The 26,593-nt window shown below is 36.4% G+C and overlaps 3 protein-coding genes across 4 annotated transcripts; 1 reads left to right on the top strand and 2 right to left on the bottom strand.

Moving 5' to 3' along the window:
- Nucleotides 1-538: 538 nt before the first annotated feature.
- LOC133817111 (transcription termination factor MTERF5, chloroplastic) lies at nucleotides 539-3,405 on the bottom strand. Of its 2 annotated transcripts, none has more exons than XM_062249519.1 (4): nucleotides 3,248-3,405; nucleotides 2,552-2,601; nucleotides 2,219-2,434; nucleotides 539-2,112 (listed from the first exon to the last, which is right to left on the bottom strand). In XM_062249519.1, exons 1-4 carry the CDS (start codon nucleotides 3,322-3,324, stop codon nucleotides 989-991), a joined length of 1,467 nt encoding a protein of 488 aa, XP_062105503.1. In that variant the 5' UTR covers nucleotides 3,325-3,405; the 3' UTR covers nucleotides 539-988. The 2 variants fall into 2 exon arrangements, with proteins under 2 accessions (XP_062105503.1, XP_062105504.1); XM_062249520.1 differs by having other exon boundaries at nucleotides 2,219-2,431.
- A 269-nt stretch (nucleotides 3,406-3,674) lies between these two features.
- On the top strand, nucleotides 3,675-5,942 carry LOC133817112 (uncharacterized). Its single transcript, XM_062249521.1, has 8 exons — nucleotides 3,675-3,925; nucleotides 4,070-4,213; nucleotides 4,310-4,425; nucleotides 4,648-4,739; nucleotides 4,891-4,912; nucleotides 5,001-5,069; nucleotides 5,376-5,444; nucleotides 5,537-5,942. Exons 1-8 carry the CDS (start codon nucleotides 3,724-3,726, stop codon nucleotides 5,612-5,614), a joined length of 792 nt encoding a protein of 263 aa, XP_062105505.1. The 5' UTR covers nucleotides 3,675-3,723; the 3' UTR covers nucleotides 5,615-5,942.
- A 216-nt stretch (nucleotides 5,943-6,158) lies between these two features.
- On the bottom strand, nucleotides 6,159-11,288 carry LOC133817110 (uncharacterized). The gene is made up of 4 exons (XM_062249518.1): nucleotides 10,791-11,288; nucleotides 9,212-9,487; nucleotides 8,553-8,690; nucleotides 6,159-7,874 (listed from the first exon to the last, which is right to left on the bottom strand). The coding sequence occupies exons 1-4, from the start codon at nucleotides 11,091-11,093 to the stop codon at nucleotides 6,339-6,341; spliced, it is 2,253 nt and encodes a 750-aa protein (XP_062105502.1). The 5' UTR covers nucleotides 11,094-11,288; the 3' UTR covers nucleotides 6,159-6,338.
- Nucleotides 11,289-26,593: the final 15,305 nt, after the last annotated feature.

Raw genomic sequence — 26,593 nt, 5'->3', positions numbered from 1 at the left:
GTCCTCCTTTGCAGTTCAGTTTTCCAAAATAACCAGTTATGGGCTCTTCTTAATTGACACCAAACCCTTTCAAAATATCCACATAATATTTGAAATCATTTTGGTACAGTAAAAAAGAGTAGTGTTAGATAGGGGTGAACACAGGTCAGATTTTCGGATGCATCAGATTCAGGTTTTGTGAGTTTCGAGTGAAAAAAAATGATGCCAAAACTGAACCAAAAAATTCGAAGTTTTGTGAAGTTTCAGGTTTGTTCGGGATGGATTTCAAGTTGGGCTGGGCCTATTGAGTTTTAGGCCAAAAAAGACCAATTTTGCAAAAATACTATTTTTTTACACTTTTTTCAAAAATATCATTTTTTGAGTTTTGGGTCGGAACCCAAACCCAAATTCAACAGATTTCAAACTCGAACCCAACCCGACTCATATCGGGCTTGAGTCGAATTTAACCCTAATCCGATGGATTTTCCAAAAAAAAAAAACAAATTTTTCGGATCAAATATTCACCTAGTCACCTAGTGTTAAGTAGAAGATTAGAATATACTGAAATCCTATCAGAATATGTTTATCAGAATTTAGAATAGAATAGATCCATTTTCACCCAAGAGTGAACTTGTAACAGTTTGGTAATAAGATCAAAGCATTATAGTTCCCACTAGCTTTTCAGGTAGATGATATTAGAAAGATCAGTACAGAAGAAAGGGCCTGGGAAATAGATGCTGCAAAGGAACTTCATGCAGCTTGGTTAGAGCTCACCGGTGAGAAGAAAACAGAAAACGCCCATGGTTTTTGTCAGATGTACAATGTCATGTTCATTTTTATAGGCAATATAACTTAGTTACAAGAATGAGGCTCTATATCTCTGAGGTAAATGTAAAAGTTCAGGAATCTGGCCTAGTCATGGCATGGCGGTAATGCTCCCGCGTATTTGAATCCTGATTTCTTCTAATATCTGCTCAAATATTTCACAGTTCAATAGCCCCTGAGGCTATTAAGAACTTTGATCTTCGTCTGGAACTAGCTTCTTTATTTTCGCCTCTAATGCCTTGTCAAAATTACTACGCGATAGTGACAATAGCTGGTTCAGTAGTAATGTCACCCCACATTCCTTCATAAGTGCATACCTGGGTTTGATCCTTTCTTCCAAGCTGTAACCAAAATATTGAGGGAATTTGACAAGCTCTGATTTTGGATAGTCCATGGTCAAGAAAAACTTCCACTTTGGAATCAAGTTCCCGGTCAAGCTGAAAGTGTATAATGCTCCATATCTTGAAATCATGGTCCCGACTTCCTCCTTGGTGTATCCATTCTCCAAGAAAAATTCTGTGATGGGCTTCAAATTTGCCTCAATACTTAGACCAAAAGTTTGTGGAGCTCGAAGAACAAGGACGGAAACATCAACGTCTAATGAGCGAAAATACTTGGCAGTAGGCTGTAACTTGTCCTCCACACTATAACTTGTAACATTTGGCCAACGTGTTAGAACCTTACCTATGTTCTCTTTGGACAGGCCGATCTCGTAAAGAAAATCTACAGCGGCCTGCATCTTCTGCCTGCTATAAGTGAGCAAAGCTGGAAAGCGGTAAATCACTTTTGCCCATTGTGTCTTGTCCACCCCCAAACTCTCTAAGAACTTCATGGTAGGTCTAATATTTTCATGGAGACTGATTCCACACAACTGAGGCCTCTTGTAAAGGATGTTGGGAATATCTGATTTTGGCACACCAAGATCAAGAAGAAACTCAACTACTGGCTTTATTTTTCCCTCCAAGCTGTAGTATGCAAAAGAGGGAAATCTTCGTGTAATTCCTTTAATCTGATCAAGATCCAAGCCAAGCTCTTGGAGGTAGAGGATGTTAGGTCGAAGATTCCCGTCTAGGTCTGTCTCACTCACTCGGGATACGGCTTTCAACTTCTTACTGTTGGCAGATGTAATGGGTGTAACAGGTGTATCGGGTGTATCAGAAGGAGAAACAGGTGAAACGGGTTTTTCTTTAACAGGTGGGTTTGGAAAGCTTTCGACCACTTCTACTATAAGATTTCCGTTCTCCTCATGAAGGGTTTCAAGGTAAGGAATAAGAGCCTCCCTGATCTCAAGGGTTGTTAACTCCCTTCCTGCAAGGTCAACAACAAGAGTTTTATAAGCAGAGAGCCCCATAATGGATAACAATTTTAAATTATTTAGACTAAAGAGAAGCAGTAACATGTTGGAAACCCGAACCTACTAGATAACGAGATTTGTGAACAACATGAAGCCTTGAGATTAGGTGTTCAATAAAGGAGTCTGACTTATTGATGGTTCTTGCAGCAACAACATTACTCAAACCTTGTTTTTTCAAGAACAAGGTTAAGACAGCCTTGGCTTCTTCTTTTTCTGCCGCTAGAAGAGTTGGAGATACCATTTTTAAACTAACCGTACCCTCTATCCCAGAATCTGCTGTCAAAAGATACCAATGACATGTTGGTTATCATTGCCCAAAAACAGTGCTAAAAACCATCAGTGAACTGACTGACAATAGCAACTAAAAGTGTTGATGTTAAATTAATTGCTCACCAAACTTTGCATGACAGAAGAAGACTTTTCTACTGGAAGCCACTCGAGTCCTGAGAGGAAAAAAGAAAATGAGGGACCATAAATTATTCAACTTAGCACACAAAGATGTAGAAGAACAAACAGAAGGCCAAGCTAGTTTAAACTGGTACACTAATAGAAGTTTTGGAACTTCTCAGATAGCTAACTTCCTATTCCAGCCTATTAAACCCTATGCTATGACAAAAGTGATTCCAAAACTCTAGAAATCCCTATCCCCATCAATCTGTTCCACTTCACCATAACATGAACTCAAGGAATGAACATAATCCCTTGTAATATGATAGGTAACAACATTCTAGACTATCCTATGACAACAATCCACTTCCAAAATAAGTATCAAGCAGCCAACTTCCTATTCAAGCCTACCAAACTCCATGCTTTGACAAATGGGATGCTACAATTTAAGCTACCCCTATACCTTTCAGCTATCATTCTATTCAACTCCTCCACAATATAAATACAAAAATGGTGAACTTATACCTAAAATTCTCAACCATCATTGAAGACCCAGATGAAAAGTTTATTCTAATTTGCAAATAACCACCCATTTTTCTTATTCTAGCAATCATAACACACATTCTATAATTACACATTTGGGGAGTATAAATGTATGAGGAAATGGAAAACAACAAGGAGAGGAAGACATAAAAGGGGTACCTTGAAGAGTTGAAACTTTCACTGGGTAGAGGTATAAACGGGGCAGATCGAATTGCGCAGAAATACCTCATTGTCATCTTTGAAACACTTAGAACACTTTGAAACCGGGTTGAGAGTCAGACTATGGATAATATGGTGTGGTTTCTGGTCACTGCTTCAGATACTAACTAAGCCCATTAGATATTTCGGCTCGAACAGTAACCACGTGTAAAATCTTCTGTTTTTATTTTTTAAGGAAATATTAAATGAATAATGACGTGTCATTTTCCTACTGCACATTGAGGCGGTTCCATTAAAATCTAAAGACATAGAATAGACCACTGCTTTGGGCTTGGCCCAATCTGCTATTAATCATAAAGCCCAGGTTTAAGGCCCAAATGCTGAACCTTCCTTCCCGGCCGGCAGGGTTTATTGGAAATGTAAAACCCTAATATTGAAAATTTCCGTGAAATGAAACCATTGGAGATAGTACAACCATGGCGATCTTTCTTAGACGATCGTTCTCATTTAGAAACGTCCTTCTCATTCGGAGCTCCGCTCTGCACGTTAGAGATTTCTCGCACTTGATCAGCTCGGACTATGGCGTCTGCAACTCCGAGACACGGAGGATTCTCACTCTTCCGGCTATTGATTTCATCAGAGAAGGTCGCAGAGGATTCGCCAAAGGCCGCAAGTCAAGTAATTTGATTACATCTCTCTTTCTCCCTCACAAAAGAAAATAAAATTGTCCAAGCACTGATTGGTTAAGGGGAATAAACTTAGGGAAAGTTCTAGACTTTCTTTTCAGGGTTTCATTATATCTGTAATTTTTCAATTTTGTAGAGGATGATTCTGCTGCGAGTTCAGTTGAAGTATTACCAGATATGGGGCCGACGATTAAGTCCAATGCAACCTCACAGATGGAAGCGGCCATTGCTGCATTATCAGGGGAGTTAACCAAACTCCGAACTGGAAGGGCATCCGCAGGTGCACTACCAAATTCATTCCCTATTCATTCTTCTATGTTTGATTCTCAGTTTGTCTGAAATGTCGTTTTGGGTCATTTGCATAATGGCAATGCAGGAATGCTCGACCACATTATAGTGGACACTGGTGATGTGAAGTTGCCTTTGAATCAGATAGCTGTTGTTTCGGTCATTGACTCTAAAACCTTATCGATAAATCCTTTTGATCCCACTGTAAGCAACTAAGCTCTTCTGAATATGTTTGAGCATTCATTTCCCTTCTTCATTTCATCATGAAATGCTTCCTTTTTGGGATTTTGATGTACATGTCTTCTGTTTCGCGTGTTCTGTGTATAAGTTTGAAGATAATTATGTTTGTTTAGTAAACCAAATTTCAGCAAACAATACCATTTTGGTTTATTGTTACTGCCATTGCTGATTGACTACTTGCTGTAGGCTCTGAAAAGCATGGAGAGCGCCATCGTTTCGTCTCCCTTGGGGCTGAATCCCAGGGTGGATGGTGAGCGCTTGATTGCAGTTATTCCTCCGTAAGCACTCGTTTGGTTTTTGCTGATCCTGTCATTAGTTCTCCATAGCTCTTTTTTTAGCTGCTGCAATTTTGTAGTTCTTGTTTCATTTAAGCTACATTCGTACACAATTGTCTTAAGTGATTTTTTTTTCTTCATTTTGTATGAACAGATTGACCAAAGAACATATTCAGGTAACTCCATATTTCCTCTCAACTTTTTGATTACTTTTCTCAATCGTTTTTCAATTTTCTCACCATTTATATTGTAACAATTTTCTAGGCTGTATGTAAAGTGGTTATGAAGTCTTGTGAAGATGCCAGACAAAGTATTAGAAGGGCTCGTCAAAAGGTAAATTACTCAAATTTATCTGTTTCTTTTGGTCTGATCCCCCATCTACCAATTCCTAAGTATGACAAGGAGTATCACTCATTATGGAAACTTAAGTCAAAATTATTAAACACAAATAATTAAATTAAAGTAGTGTTTGCACTATATAAACTTAAGTCAAAATTATTAAAACAAATAATTATTTGCTTCAGTGCGATGTTTTAACAAATGAATTAGTAGTTGATCATCTAAATTCTGGTATAATTTAGTTCAACAAGTTTTCCTCTTAGTGCTGCCTAGAAGATTATTTCACTCTGTTCTTTTCAGGCAATGGATACAATAAAGAAATTGCAATCAAGTTACCCCAAAGATGATTTAAAAAGATTGGAGAAAGAGGTGAGTTAGTTATAAGCAAATTGCTTGCTAAAAATTGTAATGGAAGTTAGGTTATGCTCCCAGTCTTTTCTGATTTTCTACACTTTTCCCAGGTTGAAGAGTTGACCAAAAAGTTCATCAAGACAGCAGAGGACCTATCCAAGGCAAAGGAGAAGGAGATCACAAGCTAAGCAGTGGTGCAGTATCATTTTTTTTTTCATGTTGCAGAAAGAGCCCACCACACCATTGTTAGAAAAGAATCAACCCTTTCCACTGAGTGGATTCTTTGATCGATTACATATTGTTTTACATAGGTTTTCCGTTGAAATGTTTCCCATATTGCCGATTAGCTTACTGGTTCGATAAAATGAGCTTAAGGTGATAAAGAGTTCTAAAATTCTACAATTTTGCGGGAATAAAGACAATTTTTCCTATCATGATTTATAATGGCATACAGGTATCTTTCTTGTATTGTAATGCCACCAACCAATTATTATAAAGCACTTGACCTTTTGTGAATTGTTCGTCGTTACAAGCCATGTAATTTTCCACGTGGACCTACGGCCCATCAATCGTAATCTGCTCCTGCATTTGTTTTTTTTTGCTCAACGTTGGTGTTTTTGTTGTTATTAGCTGTTTACAATCGCACCATTTTAAACATTTTTTACATTTAAAAGATCATTGTCCTTCATCGGTCCTTTGTTTTTCATAACTTAGCACTAGACGACGGTAATGTCAGCTACCCAATAAAGAAATCCTTTTCAACTAGGTGACAACGATTTACAAACTAGAAAAACTATTAAGGATCAAAACCTTTACAAGGAAATGAAGATTAGTACTTCAAGATAAAGTACTCTTCTAAACATCTAAACGCCTATACATCCTACTTCGTTGAAAATCACCTTTCACCTCCATCTAAACAAAAATAGCTTCTCTTGTCATAAGCTTAATACCCCTCACCCACAGTTGTGCCGTTTCAAGCCCCCCACCACACACAAAATGCACCTCTTTGTTACCTTTAGTCACCACTCTAAACAGTCCAGGTTCATCAGCATCGCCTTTATTCCTTCTGTTCTTACGGAAGGTTGGGCTTGGTCCAACGTCTGCCTCTCGGCATACCACATTTCTCCGGCTCGATTTTCCCCAGCTTAGTACTCCAGCATTCCCCACCATTTTTATCTCCTTTTGGTGAGGACTCCCCTTCCCACCCTTCGTGTGCTTCTGAACACGAGCACCGTCCATCACCAAGTTACGAGCAATTTCGTCCAGCAATACATGCTCTACTTGATTTTCCATACCGCCATTTTTCCTAGCTAGTGCAAGTGCGGTTTCACCCCTATCATTCTTGAAATTGATATTGGCTCCATGAGAGATCAACAGTTGACAAATGGTACCATGGCCTTCTCTTGCAGCTAACATCAGCGGGGTGTAACCATCCCCGTCGGGGACATTCACATCATAACCCCTGCTTGTCAACAACTTGACAGCATCCAGATCACCACGACGAGCTGCGCAATGCAAAGCATAGAACCCTCCAGCATTCCGATTGCCCTTTTCAAGTGCAAACTCGAGCATTACTTTCTCAAAAAGGTCGTGATTTTGGTTCGATTCTGATAGAGTAATTGCAGTCTCACCAAATTTGTTAGTCAGCTTTACATCAGCTCCTGCATAGACCAGGAAGCGAAATGCTTCCACATGACCCTTCATAGCAGTAATCATAACTGCTGAAAAGCCATTGTCATCCTGATAATCAACATTAAATCCTCCCCAACTAATTAGAGCTTCCAAGGCCTCTATATTACCGGCCTGAGCTGCAAAGATCAAGGGTGAGAAGACAGGAAGATTGCTGGAGCTCGGTAACTTTCCAGCTTTTATCACATCCATTACTGCTTGCTGAAAACCAAGGAACCACCTATTTGACCCAGCAATTGAACTCGCAGACTGACCTTCAACGTTAACCACTCCAAAATCAGCACCAGCCATGGCTAATAATCTAAGACATTCATCTTGTTTATATCTTGCACAAATCATCAGAGCTGTATCACCATTGCCAGTCTTGGAGTTTATATCACAACAAGAGTCGATAAGGCATTGAAGAATTGTAGAGAATCCAAGACGTGCAGCCATGTGTATTGGACGAAATATGGTACCCCCAGTTGTTTTAACAGGGGATTCTACATCAGCTCCACAACTTAAGAGCACGCTTACAGCTCCTGCATTGCCACATAAGATGGCATGGTGAAGTAGGGTTCTTTCACAGTGTGTGGTGTGGAGGGAGAGATGTTGTAGGAGCATTCGCAAGATGGCACCACTACTTTCGAAGTACTCAACAGCACACCAGGTGACAGGATAAGGCTCTGCAAGTCCAGCTCCAACCCGAAACTCTTCCCCTGTAGCTGTGTCCCAAGACCATGCTCCTAATGGTACTTTGATGTCTGTCCTAGCACCAGCCTGTTTTATTTTGGGAGAAGAGCCAAATAATAATTCAGTGACGTGGCTTTGAGATTGAGGGAAAATAAAATATTTAACTAAATTAGTCAGTGAAACTTTCTCGTGCACAACTAAATGTCCTATAGCAAATAAAGAATTTGATACATTTTCTGTTCACATTTATGCAAACACAGAGCCCACGCCACGGGTTATCCTAAGTTTCACTTCCAGCTGTCACAGTTATTGCATCGTCATGATAGAGGGAACGACCTTAAGGGTGTCAGATTTACATGTACAGTAATGTGGATATCAATTGGAAAAAAAAAAAATTCCCATTCGGTGTTGGAGTTTAAAAAAATGTAGCGTTGAAAGAACTCACCGTTGAACTATACACACAAGTTAATTAGGAATTAGGAGTATTTGATCCCACTTTAGGACCCACGCTCTTGTTAATAGACAAATGGATCATAACTTGTAATAAATTCCTAATTTTTTAGCTTATGAGGTTCTGTACTTGTATATCCTAACTAACGGACTCCAACTTATGGGACACTTGTACGATTAAAAGACAAAAGACACGGAAGACTTCTATAAACTAGTGACAGGTAAAGAACCGAGACCCCACTTAACTTGTCAATATATGTCGTAAGGTGCATCGTAATTGTCTACAATAATTGATTAATAATGTGAAAAGGCTACCTGTAGCAGCAAACGAACAATGGAGATCTGCCTACTAATAACTGCGGCAACTAGTGCAGTACAGTCAACATTGGCGTGCAAGGAAGGTCTTGATGATTGGAGCAACACCCTATCTGCTGCACTTGCATCTACACCACACTGCAATCAAGCAAGAACAGTAATGTCAACTTGAAATATCATTGGAGTAACAAAGGCAAAACAAAAGAAAATCCATTAGGCGGATACCCTGGCAGATTAAGACCTGTCGCTAAATACTGCAGCATTAGGTCAATTATCAGTCATATGATCACAGAAATTTATTAAAGTGATCTTTCTCATCATACACTCTTAGCAATTAAAAGTTTCATGGAGTAAATAAAGGTCTGTGCAGTTTCAGTAAAAGCTGCGAAAAAGTTTAAAGATGGTAAGCATTAAGCATCCAAACCACCATAGTGAAACAAAAGTTATACTGATGATATTTATCCACCCTGACATCCAATTTAGGGTGCATTTCAACATTAATAAAAGGAGTAGGGGTGAAACTCTACTAAATAAATTATTATCCGTCGGTTAGGTAATACAGGTGACAAAGTCAACTATGTTCAACAAACGATACTTCCTGCCGTAGGACCTAAACAGTTGCTATGTTCATCCCGTATAAGTAAATATAAAGTTTTTACCTTGATGAGAGCATCCACCAAATCGACAAACCCCCTGCAGCATGCTGTGACCATGGCATGCACAGCAACATGGGGCCTAACTAGGTCCGAAGCCATTAGCAGCTCAGCAAACTTAGCACGTCCATGACAGCTTGTCTCTAATAGAGCTTCCTCACAAGCTGGCTGAGAAGCCCCAGCTTTCAGTAAGATTTCAAGAATCTCAAGGTGGCCCTCCCTTACTGCTGCTGTTGTCGCGAAGCCCCTAAATAGTTTCTGATTTACATCGGCTCCAATGCTCTGTTATTTTTCCAACATACCAGCTGTTAGTTTGCAAAACCGATGACAAGACTCCACAAAAACATTATTATCAATCATATGCATATTGATTTATTCGCTTAGTACGAAAGGTCAAGGCAAAGAAGCATGGAACTGTTGATAGGGAAGTGAATGAATGTCACAAAAACAAAAGGGTAAGGGAGATGTATTGTGTGTACTTAGAGACAACCGCGTATGGGCTTTCAAGACCAAATAATCAATTTAATAGTGCAAATAAAACTTAGAAAAAGGCCACACAAAAAAAACATTTGTTATATCAGCTCTTCCATTATTGAATACTCATAATTCATAAGTAGCTTATCATTTTTTTCCAAGGTGCATGCTACAAATCATTTTCTTAAATCTGTATATCTAAGAAATTCATAGTTGGCTACATTTTTAATTGCATAAAAACAATAGATAATATTTTTCGTGAATTATACTATTCTTACTTTTAAGCCAACTGGGTTTCAAAATGAGTGAGTAAAAAATTAGATTTTGTAATTTTGCCCTCAAGAACAACTCAAACATCTTATGACACTTAAGTAAGGACAGAAAGTAGTCATTTAAAGAACAAAGTAAACCGTACGCTGGTTGATAATGTCCACAAAATGTTATATATAAACGAAAAGAGTGATTTTTAGTGATGAAAATCAGCCAATAGTATCCAAAGAAGAAAAACAAACAGTGAATGAAACTGTTGCTGCAGATGTCAAAAGGAACAAAGGACCATGTTAAAGATACACACTGTTATGTTTTGAATTGTTGTACTTAAATTCTGCCAAAAATTATTTTAAACTAAATAGACAAAAAGAAAATCTAAAATGTGAAGGAAAATCTTAACTAACCACAAGAAAAGGCTAAAGTTGAAATTACAAATCACAAATACTCTTTTTGTAAAATCAAATGAAAAATTAAGATCCAGCAATTTATTACTTATAATTTCGATAAGAATATATTATTAAATCCAGAATCACAGAAAAAATGTTCCTAGCATCAAGATTTAGATAATTATAAAGTATAAACCTGTCTCTACAATCAATGATACCTAAACTACAAAAAAGAATAACTTATGTTCTACGCTAAAAAAAAATCAAAACTAATTTTTTTCAAATTAATTTCAAAATTTTCTGAAAAAAATAAAAACCTTAACATGATTCAAAATGAGTGAATGATGAAGAAAGAACAAACTCAAACTCAATGAAACAGTTCAAATTTGAACTTCAATAAGCACAGTGATCTGATCAAACAAACAAACAACAAATTAAAACTTCAGTCACCTTACCAGTAAATTCTTCACCAAACCAACATTTCCAGCATGAACAGCAAGAAAAAGAGCCGTGACATCGGTTCTGAACTCCTCGTAATCGACACGGACTTCACTTGCCGATTCATCTTGCAAAATCACCTCAGTTTTCCTGGTCTTGAGGAACACAGCGTCGACGAAGTTGACATCGACTAACGGATCAGCGATACAGTCGAGTGCGGATTTCAGATCGCCAGATAACGAAGCTTCGAGAAGGCGTTTCGATATTTCAGCCTCGTAGTCCACCGGAAAGACCTGTTTGCTGCCGGAGAAGACCGTCATTTTCCGGCGATGAAGTATGGAGCTCGACGATAGCTCTCTCTCACTCTTCACTTGAAAAAGAAGAAGAGCATACGTTTCTCTCACTAAAACTGAGTCTCTCTCTTTATTTCTCTCTCTTCGTTTGAAACGGCCGCGAAGCTCGAGGAGAGAAGAAGAAGAAGTTGAAATAAGTGAGCGCCAGAGACACAGGGAGGGAACGAAGAGAAGCAAATTTATCGGGATGGTTTAACTTGGGTTTACCGCAGTAAAATATATATTTATAAAATAAATAAATAAATTTTTATTTTGACGGGAATAAATAGATAAATATTGTCTTGGAATGAAGGGATAAAATAATAATACTAAAAGACAAATTGCAAAATTATCCTCAATTATTACACTTATTTAATTTCGTTCCCTATTTTTTTTTAAGGAAATTTACAAAATATTTAAAACAAATTTATATATAAGAGGGTTTATACATTTTTGGACCTTGTGTTTTTTCCCATTATCTGTTTGGACCCTGTGTTTTGATAAATTATTTTTTCGACCCTGTGTTTTGTAAAATGGTTAAAATAGAACCTTAAACTTAATTTTGACAAAGAAAAAATTGAATATAACAACACAGTTTTTAAGCATAATAATTTTATTTTTGTTCTGAATTATTAGTTTGGTAAATTATTTGTGATTTTAGTTGAGAAAGCATTGACCAAAATTAGATTTAGGGTTCTATTTTAACCATTTTACAAAACATAGGGTCCAAAAAGTAATTTATTAAAATACAGGGTCCAAACATATAATAAAAAAAATACGGAGTCCAAAAAAGTATAAACCCTATATAAAATATGGATTTCTTTTCACAAAAATATGACAAGAATATTTTTTTAAAAGTTATAGAACTAAGAGGTTTTTTTGTTGTACAAAACTAAATTATAAATTTGTTTTTACATTAATAGTTACAAAACTAGCTAAATCTTAAAACTTATAGTTACCGAGACGAAGATGAGACTCGGAGGCTTCAATTGAGGGGGTTTTTCTTCTTCTTGGACTTGTAAGCACCATGGTACTACTTCTTGATGCAAGAAATGTTGTCTAGCGACAATGAACACAATATTCTTACGTGTTCTTGTAGTGAGCACCAAAGTCTGATGTATTTAGAGGAAATAAGAGAAAAAAGTACGATTGAAAGCACTGGATATGAGATACATACAATGCGGGTGGAGATATCTTTGATGGTGTAGGTAAAGATGAGTAACTATGTTAAGTTTAATTAAAGTCGGATATTCGCTTACCACAAATAGGCAATGATGTGTCTAACAACGAGATTTTTGGATTGAGGTGTCGATGATTTTTGTGGTGAAGTGCGTGGTCAAAGCAGCTAACATTGATGCAAGCAATGTTGTCTAGCGACAATGAACACAATATTCTTACTTGTCCTTGTAGTGTGTGTAGTGAGCACCAAAGTTCGATGTATTTAGAGGGAATAAGAGAAAAAAAGTACGATTGAAAGCACCGGATATGAGATACATACAATGCGGGTGGAGATATCTTTGATGGTGTAGGTAAAGATGAGTAACTATGTTAAGTTTAATTAAAGTCATATCTTCGCTTACTACAAATGGGCAATGGCGTGTCTAACAACGAGATTTTTGGATTGAGGTGTCGATGATTTTTGTGGTGAAGTGCGTGGTCAAAGTAGCTAACATTGATGCAAGCAATGTTGTCTAGCGACAATGAACACAATATTCTTACTTGTCCTTGTAGTGTGTGTAGTGAGCACCAAAGTCCGATGTATTTAGAGGGAATAAGAGAAAAAAGTACGATTGAAAGCACCGGATATGAGATGCAAACAATGCAGGTGGAGATATCTTTGATGGTGTAGGTAAAGATGAGTAATTATGTTAAGTTTAATTAAAGTCGGATCTTCGCTTACTACAAATGGGCAATGGCGTGTCTAACAACGAGATTTTTGGATTGAGGTATTGATGATTTTAGTGGTGAAGTGTGTGGTCAAAGCAGCTAACATTGATGCAAGCAATGTGTTTCTAGCGACAATGAACACAATATTCTTACTTGTCCTTGTAGTGTGTGTAGTGAGCACCAAAGTTCGATGTATTTAGAAGGAATAAGAGAAAAAAGTACGATTGAAAGCACCGGATATGAGATACATACAATGCGGGTGGAGATATCTTTGATGGTGTAGGTAAAGATGAGTAACTATGTTAAGTTTAATTAAAGTTAGATCTTCGCTTACTACAAATGGGCAATGGCATGTCTAACAACGAGATTTTTGGATTGAGGTATTGATGATTTTTGTGGTGAAGTGCGTGGTCAAAGCAGCTAACATGCAGTAGTCGACTATGGTGTTTCTACAACTGCAAAAAAAATTATTATTCAATATATTTCTTACGAAACATACATTATGATAAATTATAAAATACAGTGATTAATTATTTAAAAAATTCTCATCAAGTTACTCCCATTTTCTAAATCATATTTACAAACTACATAGTTAACTTAACACATTATTATTTGTGCTTGGTATTATATTTAAATATATAAACAAAATTGATAGATAATATGACCCCATTTACCTCCCCTGTTATGGGTAACTCGAAATCAGATTAATAATTTTTTTTTTGTCGAGAGATTTATATTTTATAATAATTTTTTAGGTTTATACATTTTTGGATCTTGGACCCTATGTTTTATAAAATGGTTCAAATAGAGCCCTAAACTCGATTTTGGTCAAAGCATTTTAAACTAAAATTACAAATAATTCACTAAACTAACAATTCAAAACAAAAACAAAATCATTTTACCTAATAAATGTGTTGTTATATTTAATTTTTTCTTCATCAAAATTGAGTTTAGGAGTTTATTTGAGCCATTTACAAAATACATGGTCCAAAAAATAATTTGTCAAAATATATAATAAGACAAAATACCGTGTCTAAAAAATATACGCCCAAATCTTATTAGTAAAATGACAATATATAATTCAAGGGGGTGTTTATGTAATAAGGAAAAAAAACAAAAAGCAAAATTAGACAAATATAATAATTGAGGGAAAATTTTGCCAATTGTCCTAATATTAAATTTAATTTTAAAAAAGGTTATTTTAAGGGCGTGGGGCCCACTCTCCACTGTCAAATGTATGGTTTTTGGCTACTGGCGTAGCAAGTGGGCGAGCGGCAATGCTGGCTCGGCTCGATTTGAATATTTTTTTTCTTTTTTTTAATTTTTTTTTAAATAGGAAAGAGTTTGGTGGGGCCAGCAGGGATTTTGGCTGGGCTTGAATCGTGCAGTACATGTCGTGTGGTACAACAGTTCTCAGATTAGATGGGCTAATATCAAATCACGACCGTTAATACTTATTCCTAACTGAAAATCACAACCGTCAAACACAGTGAGTGGGGTCAGCGTACTCTCAAATAATAATAAGTCTAACTAAGCAAACGCTGAAGTTAATGCTGACACCTTCTCTAAATGTTATGTCTAAAGAAATTAGTGTCAGATTGTTGAATTTAGCACCGAATTTTTGGATTGTTCTATAGTATTCTTCTCAATGAATATGTTATTTTATTTTGAGTTCCAAAAAAATTAGCAAAATCTAAAATTTGATACTATATCAATATAATATTGTATAAATGTTGTGCTGTTTTATTAATTTATCTTTGAGAAATCAATTTTTAAGTATTTATCAATGTATTTTATCGACTACAAGAAATAAAAACACACAAATCCCAAACAATGAGACATTAACTTTAGCTGTAGTGGTTTTACTATTAATTATTCTAAATAACTCATTATGTTTTATTGATATGAAAAAAATGTCGTAGAAAAAGGGTTAGACCATCTTTGATGAGAGTTATAAATATTATGCTATATTTATCACAAAAAATTAATATGAGATATATTTGACATAATTTTTAGTATTATACTCTAATACACAATTGTAAAAATTAATCCATAAATCAATCTTTCATTAATAATCATTTGATATTTATTGAAAATATAAAAAAAAATATATATTTTTTATATTTTATTGTTGATAGTTAAATATAATAATAAAATAAAAAGTGTATCATTTATAGTGATGCAAAATATGCACCATGTTATATTGTGTGTCAAATTTGGTACAACTTTTGTCATACTATTAGAACAATTTTTTTTGTAAAATGACTATATTTTATAAATGCATTATCAATTTGACACTCTATTAAAGATGCTCTTAAGAAATATAAGTATTTTGATCATTTTAAAAATAGTTAGACAATAGACAACATTAAAAAAAAAAGTCAAGACAAAAAAAGTGCTAAATAGTTATTATTCTTTTTTTTGTGTGTGTTTTAGTGATATACTTTAGAGTAATTAAGACTGCTAAAATGTGTATTAAGGAAAATAGAAGAATAAAGTGGCGTACCTGACAAAAAAAAAAATAAAGTGGCTTAAGTGGTATTTTTTTATTTTAAATTTATAAAGTAAATGTTGTAATAAATAAAAAAAGTTTTTTTTTTTGAGAGAGAAGTAAATAAAAAAAAAGTTAAAACTTTATTTAAATACCGTATTAATAAAAAAAAATAGGATTAAAGTGGTGGAGTAAATGATATATATTTTCTTATTTGAAAATTATAAAATTTTAATTATATGCCAAATTAAGAAAAATATACGTGATTATAGTAGTGGCAGTGGGATAAGTCATAGATTTTCTTTTTTAAAATATAAAATTAAAATTTGTAAACAAAAAAGTCAAAACTTTAATTTAATACCAAATTTAGCATAGGCAGAGTCACGACTCACGACACATTCCACAATTTAATTATTTAAGAAAAAAAAAAGTATTAGTTTTGTTATGTTATGAATAATCATTGGCTTTTTTTGGAATCTAAATTGTGCTATCGATAACTTTTATTACGGACAATATAAGAAAAATGATGAGAAAACATTTTCATATTTTGGTATGTGTACAAGTTATTTTAAGTATAAATTGATTTGAAATTTTTGTCCAATTTAAGCCAACACAACCTTTCACAAATCCACAAACTGAACTAACTTAATCATTTTACGAGAAATTCAAAATAAGACCAAATTAACTAGCGGTTTCAATCATTTTATAATATGGTTTGATTAATTAAGTGTATTGGTTTTGGTGAATCCAAACAATATAATTTCAATGTTGTTGTAATCAAAACAGAGCTAGACCGTGATATGCCATAGAAGTCATGATGAGATTGAGATATTAACTCGTGATATTAGGACTAACAATTTTTAATAGTATAATTTATAAACATACACTCTTATTAAGCCATTTTTATTACAAACAAAAAGTTTTCTAACGCTCTAAACTAGGGTAGTTCATTGGTCGGATTATAAAATATTTTAATCAACTCAATGTAAAAATCGAGTTACAAAAATCCAACTCTATATTACAAAGTAAAAACAGAGAAGAAGGAGAGGAAAAGAGAAGGAAAAAAATCAACCTGAATGTATTGAATTAATCAGAATGAAATACAAGTGAAGTGAGTTTTATATAGCTCAAGCTTCTAACAATACAAGCAGCTGAAAGAATAACAACTAATAACAGAATTAGTTAGAAAACAACCAATTGACAGCTAGACAACAGCTGGACAGTAACTGAAAGACTAAAGCTAACTCTATTCACGTAATACTCCCCCTCAAGATGGAGAGCTGATACTGATTAGTCCCATCTTGTCTTTGAAAATATTGAACTGAGCAGGAAAGAGAGCCTTAGTAAATACATCAGCTAGCTGATCTTTGGATGAAACATGACTGGTTTTGATGATGCCTTGCTGAACTCTGTCTCGAACTAGATGGCAATCTATTTCGATATGTTTTGTCCTCTCATGGAAAACAGGATTGGCTGCAATGTGCTGAGTAGCCTTATTGTCACAATATAGCAAAGCAGGCCCTGAATGGTCAACATTGAGTTCTTTAAGAACAAACAGTAACCACACAAGTTCACAGGTGGTATTTTCCATGGGCCTATACTCGGCTTCAGCTGAGGACCTAGAAATAACTTGTTGTTTCTTGCTCTTCCATGAAATCAAGGAACTACCAAGAAATATACAAAAACCAGTGGTTGACCTTCTAGTATCTGGACAAGCTGCCCAATCAGCATCAGTGTAAGCATTGAGTTGAATTGCGGATGTTGCAAGAAAGAACAACCCCTGTCCAGGACAGTTTTTGACATATTGGAGAACTCTTTGAGCTGCTTTCATGTGTCTAGACTTAGGTGAAACCAGAAACTGACTTAGCTTATTAACAGAAAAGGAAATGTCAGGCCTAGTAATGGTAAGATATTGAAGCTTACCAACAATCCTTCTGTACAAAGTAGGATCGGCCAACTTGTCCTCTTCATCTTGACTTAACCACAAGTTGACTTCCATAGGTGTAGTCACTGGTTTGCAACCCAAATATCCAAGATCTTCAAGCAATTGAAGTGCATAAGGCCTTTGAGAAATGAAAATCCCTTTTGGAGACCTAGCAACTTCCAACCCAAGAAAGTATTTTAGTTTTCCTAAGTCTTTAAGTTGAAACCTGTTGTTCAATTGAACTTTGAGGGCTTCCAAAGCACCCAAATTGTTGCTGGCCATAATAACATCATCTACATAAATGAGGAGAATAATAAAACTGTCTTTGTTTTGTCTTATAAACAAAGAATGATCAGTAGCTGAATGATGAAAACCCTCCTTAATTAAAGCATTAGAAAACTTGGCAAACCATTGCCTTGATGCTTGTTTCAAGCCATACAATGACTTCTTGAGCTTGCAAACTGCATTAGGTGGAAGCTCCCCCTTTGGAGTATACCCTGGAGGTAAGGTCATGTACACATCTTCATGTAAATCTCCATGCAAAAAGGCGTTGTTCACATTAAGTTGATGAAGATGCCATCCATTAATAGCTGCAAGAGCAAGAACCAGTTTAACTGTGACTAATTTAGTCACTGGAGCAAAAGTGTCTGTATAATCTATGCCCTCCTGCTGATTGTACCCTTTAGCCACAAGTCTGGCTTTAAACCTCTCCACTAAACCATCTGCATTGTACTTGATTTTATAGACCCACCTACAGCCTATAGCACGATGATCATCAGGGAGGGAAACCATTATCCAAGTATGGTTTCTTTCAAGTGCGTCAATCTCTGTGTTCATGGCATTATCCCATTTTGAAATGTCGTGAGCCTGATGGAAAAATTCTGGTTCATAATGACTTGAAATGGCCAGAACAGAGGCCTTGAACTGTGGTGCCAACCTGCTGTAATCAAGAACTTGAGAGAGAGGATAAGGAGTAACAGAAGAAGAATCCTGAGACAAACCAGTAGAGTCAGAATTAACAAGAAAACAGTGATACTCCTGCAAGTAAGATGGTTTGTGAGTCACTCTAACAGGTCTGGAATTAGAAAAAGAAGCAGGTGCCAAAGTATGTTCATGTTGAATATGGGGTGTGTGTAACTCAGTAACTGATTTGGAGAAAAAATTCTGATGCTCATCAGAGAGAATATCACCATTATGAAAAGGAAAAATAGTTTCATAAAACTGAACATCTCTAGAACAGAAAACTTTGTTGGAATTGATATCCAACAATTTGTATGCTTTCATGCCAGGTGGATACCCCAGAAAAACACAAGGGGCAGCTCTAGGTGAGAACTTGGTTCTGTTTGTGGATAGGGTAGAAGCATAGGCTAAACATCCAAATGCCTTTAAATGGTCATACTTAGGTGGTTTAGATTGAAGTATTTCAAAAGGAGAAATGTTTTTCAGGTTGGGTGTGGGTGTTCTATTTATTAAGTATGCTGCAGTAGCAACACACTCATCCCAATAAGGCAAAGGAATATAGGATTGGAATAGAAGTGCTCTAGCTACATTCAACAAGTGTTGATGCTTTCTCTCAACAACAGAGTTTTGTTGAGGTCTATGAACACAAGAATGTTGGTGAACTATCCCAAGAGAACTAAACAGATCAACAAACTGCAACTCCTTGGCATTATCAGACCTAATGACTTTAATGGTCTTTTGGTACTGAGTTTTGATAAGTTGAATGAAATTAGGGATTGCAGCTTGTGCTTCGGCTTTAGTTTTGATAAAATGCACCCAAGTATACCTAGAATGATCATCAACAATGGTGATAAAGTATTTATGTCCCCCAAGAGTAAGTGTATGAAAAGGTCCCCATATATCAACATGAACAATATCAAAGCATGCTTTGGCAATATTGTGATTAGAAACAAAAGGTAACTTTCTTTGTTTTGCATAGTGACAAACAGAACAGTGAAAGTTAGGACAAGATGAATTCTGAAATTGTAATTCTTTATTCAATGAATGAAATTTGATACAAGAGGGATGACCCAATCTGTAGTGCCATACAGTATCATTGTTTATTTTGGAATCAGAAATGAAAGAGAAAACAGAAGGAATATGTTTCTCATTAGGTAGATCTGAGTAGAAAAGTTTCCCTTGTCTCTTAGCCATCCCAATCAGCTGGGTCATTGAAATGTCCTGAATCAGACAGTGATCATAATGAAATGTGAAAACACAATCATCAGATTCAAGTAAAGATGGAACAGAGAGCAAATTAAGATGAAAGTCTGGCACATATAAGACATTTTTCAGAGTAAGAGTTTGAGAAATTATGACTGTTCCAAGACAAACAACTTTCACAGAACTTCTGTTAGGTAAGTTGACACAAGAAATAGAATTATCTGTATAAGTACTGTGAAACAAGGACAAATTATAACACACATGGTGAGTAGCACTTGTGTCTAGAATCCAAGATGATGAAGAATTGGAAAGAAATTTACCAGAGATTTGTGACACTGATGGTTGACCAGACTGAATAGAATTGTGGTGTTCAACATTTTTCTGAGACAACATACTCATAAGTTTTTGACATTGAGCAAAGGTTGCCAAAAGGTCCTGTTCCACATTCTGGCCATTTCCATTAGTTTCTCCATCTTCCTGAGCACCAGAAAAATTAGCAGCAGGGAACTTAACAGGTCCTGGTGCATTTCTGTTAGGAAATTTTCCATACAGCTTGTGTCCTGGTGGATAGCCATGCAACCTGTAGCATTTTGCCATAATGTGACCTGCAATTCCACAATGATGACAAACGGTCTTAGGCTTGTGTGGTTGCACACTCCCTGCAAACTGTCCTGTGTTCAAGTTTGAAGATGATGATGCAGCAGACTTATCCATCTCAGCATTACTGGATGAGATTCCTCTCTGCCTTTCTTCCTGTACAACTGAGGCAAAAGCCTTGTTAATATTTGGAAATGGATCTTGCATCAAGATCTGAGATCGTGCATTGCTGTATGATTCATTCAGACCAATGAGAAACTCGAGTACACGATCTTCATCTTGATATTCCTAGATAATCTTCATAGCTCCATAGCTGCAAACAGGTTGTGGCCTGAATTCCTGAATCAGATCCCAGAAAGATTTCAGTTTAGTGAAATATGTAGTAACTGTTAGAGAATATTATTTTATTGCTCAATGGAAAAGGTGGAAAAACCAAAAAATACAACTCTATGCAAAAATACAATGGACAAGATAATATTGATTAAATAAGTATTACAACTCAATTGCTCAAAATACAAGTAAATAAAAAGATGTAGAAGAAGAAGATTACAAACTCAATACTATAACAATACAAGTAAATAAGAAAAACATAAGAATGAAAAAAAAACACAAACAAACTCTCACACAACCAAAGTGTAGAGTAGTGGGGATCACCAACTTGAACAAGGTTCAAGACCTTTGTCCAAAAGCTTATTTCCCCCTATTCTCTAAGCACTAAGGGATCTCTCTAGGAAATAGCTCTCTGGAATTATCAAGCATTTTGGTGTATTTTTCAGCCAAGTGCTTTGTGGATGAAAAATGGTGTGTCTTACAAGTGAGCATTAGGCTCCTATTTATAGAGTTTAGAGACACCCTTTGAATTTCAAATTCCACCAACCCCCATGGCTGTTACCAATGATTAATTGGGTGTTTTATGGAATTAAAATAGAGAATTGGGAGTTACTAAGCTGTTGGAATCGTTCAAAGTTGGATAAAAAACTGAAATTATAGAAGTTGTCAGCCATTAGGGCCGCGGCGCTTGTTCTAAGCGCCGCGGCGCTCAGTCAAGTTCAGACACTAGGGCCGCGGCGCTTGTTCCAGGTGCCGCGGCGCTCAGTCAATTTCAGCAACAAATTTTTTCAGTTTTTTCCAAAACGTTCCAATTTATTCCCACTTGATTTTGTAACTTCCATACACAATATGAAAGTTAAAATCATATCTCTATCATCCATTTCTCATATGGCTTTATGAAATCCAATCTCAAATGTGTAACATATAATATACACATTATTGGGTAATATTTGGGAGTTACAAATTTGTAATTGATTTTGTAACTCCAAAATATGTCACATTTGGACACACACATGTGTCCAATTTTGTGACTCTCAATAATATGTTACAAGGTGTGACAAATCACATTTGTGTGACAAATCACATTTTGTCACATTATTTAATCTAATATTATATTATATGAAATAATATAACAGTAACAGAATTCGATCCTTGAACCAAGGCTTGCATGGATCGCTTAGCTTCGAATACCCTAGGAGCATTCTTTTGATGATATCTTTCCTGTAGCTCAGACCAAATCCTTGCTGCGTTATCAAGATACATGACACTATCTGCAATTTCACTGGAAATAGCATGAAGAATCCACGAAATCACCAAGCTGTTACATCGGAACCAGACATCATATTCCTCATCATCATCTTCAGGTTCTGGCAATCGTCCATCAACAAATTTAATCTTGTTCCTTGCTGCAAGTGCAACTATCATCGATCTCCTCCAAGAACTGTAATTCTCACAACCAGTGAGGATTTTAGGAACAAGATTAACCACATATTGATCTCCACTGGAGATGTAATAAGGACTTCGAGGATTCTCTCCAAGGGGCCTGTTGTAATGCCCCAAATTTTCTAATAAGGTTTAGGACCTTGATTAGGAGGCCGGGAGGGCCATAATTGATTTATTATAGTATTTAATGATCATATGCATGTTTACGTGAATTATATTATTATATGATGGTGAATGCATGCATATGGGAGAATTTATTATTGTGAGGGCATTTTGGTAATTTGGTCACTGTGGGCGTAATTGTGTATTTTGGGTGCATGATTGTGATTATTTAATATGGCCACATTATAAGGTGGATTGGTTCGAGCTTTTCGGCATGAGACGATCATAAAATGTAAGTGTTCAGTCTAGTCATAACGGGTTTAAGTTCGAGGCTCGGGGTGAGTCTCGGGGTCATTTTTAATGACTAGATCATTACCGGGAATAAAAGGGTAATGGGATAGGATTTATTGGTATTTGAGGATATTGAGAATAGCGCGAATTGGAGAGCGTTAATTATAATTAACGGTATAGGTTGGAAAGGACAATTTTGCCCTTGGGGTTGCTTTAGGAACCTTAAGTGACCTAGGGGTATTTAGGTCATTTGGGATTGGATATATATGACTTTAAGGCTGTAGAAAAACAGAGACAAAACAGGGGTTTTCTTCTCCAACCCGTACACCATCCCTCTCCATCTCTTCTTTGGTGTTCTTGAGGCCATCTTGAGGTTTTGGGCTAGGAAATCAAAGGTGGCAGCTAGGGAACTTGTTTCAACCATTAAAGGGGATTCAAAACCGGTTTCAAGGTGAGTTTTAGACTTTGGTTTTAGGTGTTGCTCTGTTTTCGTTTTAGTTTTCAGCTCATGATTTTTGATGTAGAAAGTGGGAATCAAAGGGAGTTTTTGTGTTGGTTTGATTGGGATTTGATGAGGGTGAGCTATGGGTGTTATTTGGGGGTTTAACTGTATGATTGGAGGAGGTTTGGAGTTGATTTGAGAGGGAGAACGCAAGGTTAAATTTCTGGTGCGTGTGGCCGTATTGCTGGTCTGGGCTGGGCGCCGCGGCGCAGCAGGGGTGCGCCGCGGCCCTTGGCGTCTGGCAGGGAAGGCCCTCTCTGTTTGAGGGCGCGCCGCGGCGCAGCTGGGGAGGGTCGCGGCCCTTAAGGTCATTTTAGCCCAAAATGGTGTTTTAAGCTTGGGGATTCAAGCCTTAGGCCTCGGGGTTGTACCTAGTACCCGCTTAAGTGGGGATTGATGTCCCGGAGGCTAGATATTGGTTTGGGAACTTATATTGATCATTTTTATTAAATGATATCCTATATTTGGTTATGACTAGGTGACCGCTAAGGGCTTAAAGGTTGATCGTTCTCAAGGGTCGTTCTTTAAATCATTCTAGTTCGAATCTGAGGTAAGAAAACTGCACCCTGTGTATATGTGACATGCATGGCTATTATTGGTGCATGTTGGATTATTGAATATAATGCATGTGATGCATGAGAAACATGTGATTAGAACATGCTTTGAGTACTGAGTATAATATTGTTCAGAGCTTGAGCCTCTGGGTTTGTGCATGATCCTAATTGTATAACACTTGTTACGTAAGCATGCTGAATACCTTGTTTATAATATTGAACATGTGATATATGTTTGGTGGCATGGCTTACCTGTGTATGGCATTGACTAGTCAGGGACCGATCCTAAGGTCGATGATCATGCATTGAATGGCTCTATGGCATTAATGTTAGACCGACTCTAAAGTCGAAGGACTTATAAGCGCTTGCCTGGTCTAAGACCAGATGTTTATAGCCAGGGCACATGGCCCCGGTGACTGTTTGTCACATGGCTAGGGGACGCTGTCCATAGTTACGACTCTAGAGTCGGGAGATTAGATCTAATCGATGAGCATGCGTTGAATGGCTCTATGGCATTAACGCTGGACCGACCTATGGTCGATGAACCTATAAGCGCTTGACTAGTCTTTGACCAGCTATTCAGAGCCAGGGCTTATGGCCCGGTGACGGTATGTCACATGGCTAGGGAACGCTGTTCCATAGTTACGACTCTAGGGTCGGGAGGAAGGTTATGTTGGTGACCAATCACCATGCACCTATCCTGGTCGAACTTATGAAAGGACAACCTACTAGTTAAGCCCTGGTGACTCTATCGTCAACATGGCTAGAGGGTGCTGTCCCCACACTTGTAACTCTTATGTTAGTCACCGATTTGTTGAACTGTTGGTCCTGAATAATCAATACAATTACTGTTGATATTATATCATGTCATATTGTGTTTTCTTGCTGGGCTTCGGCTCACGGGTACTATGTGGTGCAGGTAAAGGCAAGAAGTAGCTGGACCATCCTTTAGTTGGAAAGCTTAGGTGATGATGTGTACATGTGCAACTACTCGACCACCATGGCCGAGGTTTAAAGTGGAACTAGGGTTAAACTCTGTTTTGCCACTTAGAACGGCCTGTTGTAAATATTTTTCTATAATAGACTCTGAAACTATATTTTTGGGATCTCAATATATATACTAAACGTTCTAGAGAAACGTTACCTCTTAACCAAAATTTTTAATCCCTAAACTGCTAATCATACTTAGTTCACGATTTTGGCCAAATGACTCGATTAGCGAGTTTAGCATTGTTTACAAGGCACACCGTAACGGTCCCTGGAGTTGGGGCGTTACACCTGTCATTAGGCTCAAGAACTGAGAATCTATTTGTATTCTCCGATCCATTTCCTTGTTCAGTTGAACGTCGAGTCTAAGCTCCACCACGAGCCATGTTCACAAACCACAGTGTTCCTCAACCGATCGGGGCGCTGATACCATATTACAAAGTAAAAACAGAGAAGAAGGAGAGGAAAAGAGAAAGAAAAGAATCAATCTGAATGTATTGAATTGATCAGAATGAAATACAAGGGAAGTGAGTTTTATATAGGTCAAGCTTCTAACAATACAAGCAGCTGAAAGAATAACAACTAATAACAGAATTAGTTAGAAAACAACCAATTGACAGCTAGACAACAGCTGGACAGTAACTGAAAGACTAAAGCTAACTCTATTCACTTAATACTCTAACTCGTCTAATTAAAAAAAAAAGTAACTCATCTAATGTTTTAAGCAGTTTGGTTGGGTTAACTAGCCCAAACAAATTTTATGTTTTTTTTTAACAAAAATGTTCAAATAATTAGATTCAGCAAACTAAAAGTATATTATATGTATTCAAAACTTAGACATATTATTATAAATTGAAACTTTAAAATATTATTCTAAATTCATTGTTAGAAATTTAAAAACAATATTTAATATTACATATTATATATGTAATAATATACGTAATATATGTATGTATAAATGAAGAAAAAAAATATTAATCAGTTTATTCGGGTTATTTGGGCAGGTTGATATAATTGCCAAACCGTCAAATATAATAATTAAGCGATTTAAATTTTTGTCGGATTATTCGGGTTGCATTTTTGTTATTTTTTTCGGTTTGGTTTGAGCGGTTTGCAAAAACTTTTATACAACCCTACAATAAACAATTCAAATAATCTAAATAAAAAATAATAATTAATAACAAGAGTTAGTATTTTAACCCTCGCCATTTAAATTATAAATGAGTTAATAATAGTTCCAACCTATCCAACATAACCCTAGAAGAATATATTAGGATTTATATATATACACATATTTTGTAACTCATATACATGTTTCCGCATTCACAAATTTTGTGCTGAGTCCTGCCCATAGGATTGTAGAATGAACATAAGCCCAGTAAGGAGTAGGGACTTCTTAGAGTATGGAAGAAGCTCTAAACACCTAGACTACCTCAATTCCATCACTCCCCTTGTGGTTGGTGCAATCTCGAAAGTCATTGCATGGGGATACTTTGGAGAAAGAGGCTCTTGACATTGACCTCAGGCCCATTGTCAAAGGCATCTAATCTTCTTCCTCCACATTATAATGACAAAAACAAAACAAAGCTATTGAAAGCAAAGACAATACTCTTAGAACTACTTGAATTGAGCACAATGGTTTCTATTCCTAAAGGCCTAGGGGGTCTAGTCTTATATGTTCCACTTGAGCCTTGTAACTAGAAATCAACTTTGTTTGTTGTGTTGTTGGTGGATGGTTTATTCCCTATGTCAACCACTATGGGAGAGAAGGGCCTATTAAAGCAGTATTGTTTGAAAGTAGGTTCATGTAATGTCTAAAATTCCCTAATGTGGTTTAATGCCTGGATTAGGAGGCCATGAGGGTCATAATTGATTTATTATGCAATTATGTGATTAAATGCATGATTATGTGGAATATATGATGATAATAGCATGCATGTGGGTCCAATTCTCATTATAAGGGCATTTTCGTAATTTGGCTCGTTGAGGACATATATGTATATTTATGTGCATGTTGGTGATTTATGGATGAGAGCATATTATAATGTGGATATGTTCGAGCTATTCGACATGAGACGATCCTAGAACGCAAGTTAGCGATTTGGTCATAACGAGATTAATTACCGGGCTCGGGGTAAGCCTGGAGGTAATTTGATGCTTAGTACATTACCGGGAATGAACGAGTAATGAGATATAATTTAATCATTATTTGAGAAT

The sequence above is a fragment of the Humulus lupulus genome, chromosome 2 (genome assembly GCF_963169125.1).
Source record: "Humulus lupulus chromosome 2, drHumLupu1.1, whole genome shotgun sequence".
NCBI lineage: Eukaryota > Viridiplantae > Streptophyta > Magnoliopsida > Rosales > Cannabaceae > Humulus > Humulus lupulus.
The sequence above is the reverse complement of the archived record's forward strand: the minus strand, read 5'-3'. Positions and strand labels throughout refer to the sequence as shown.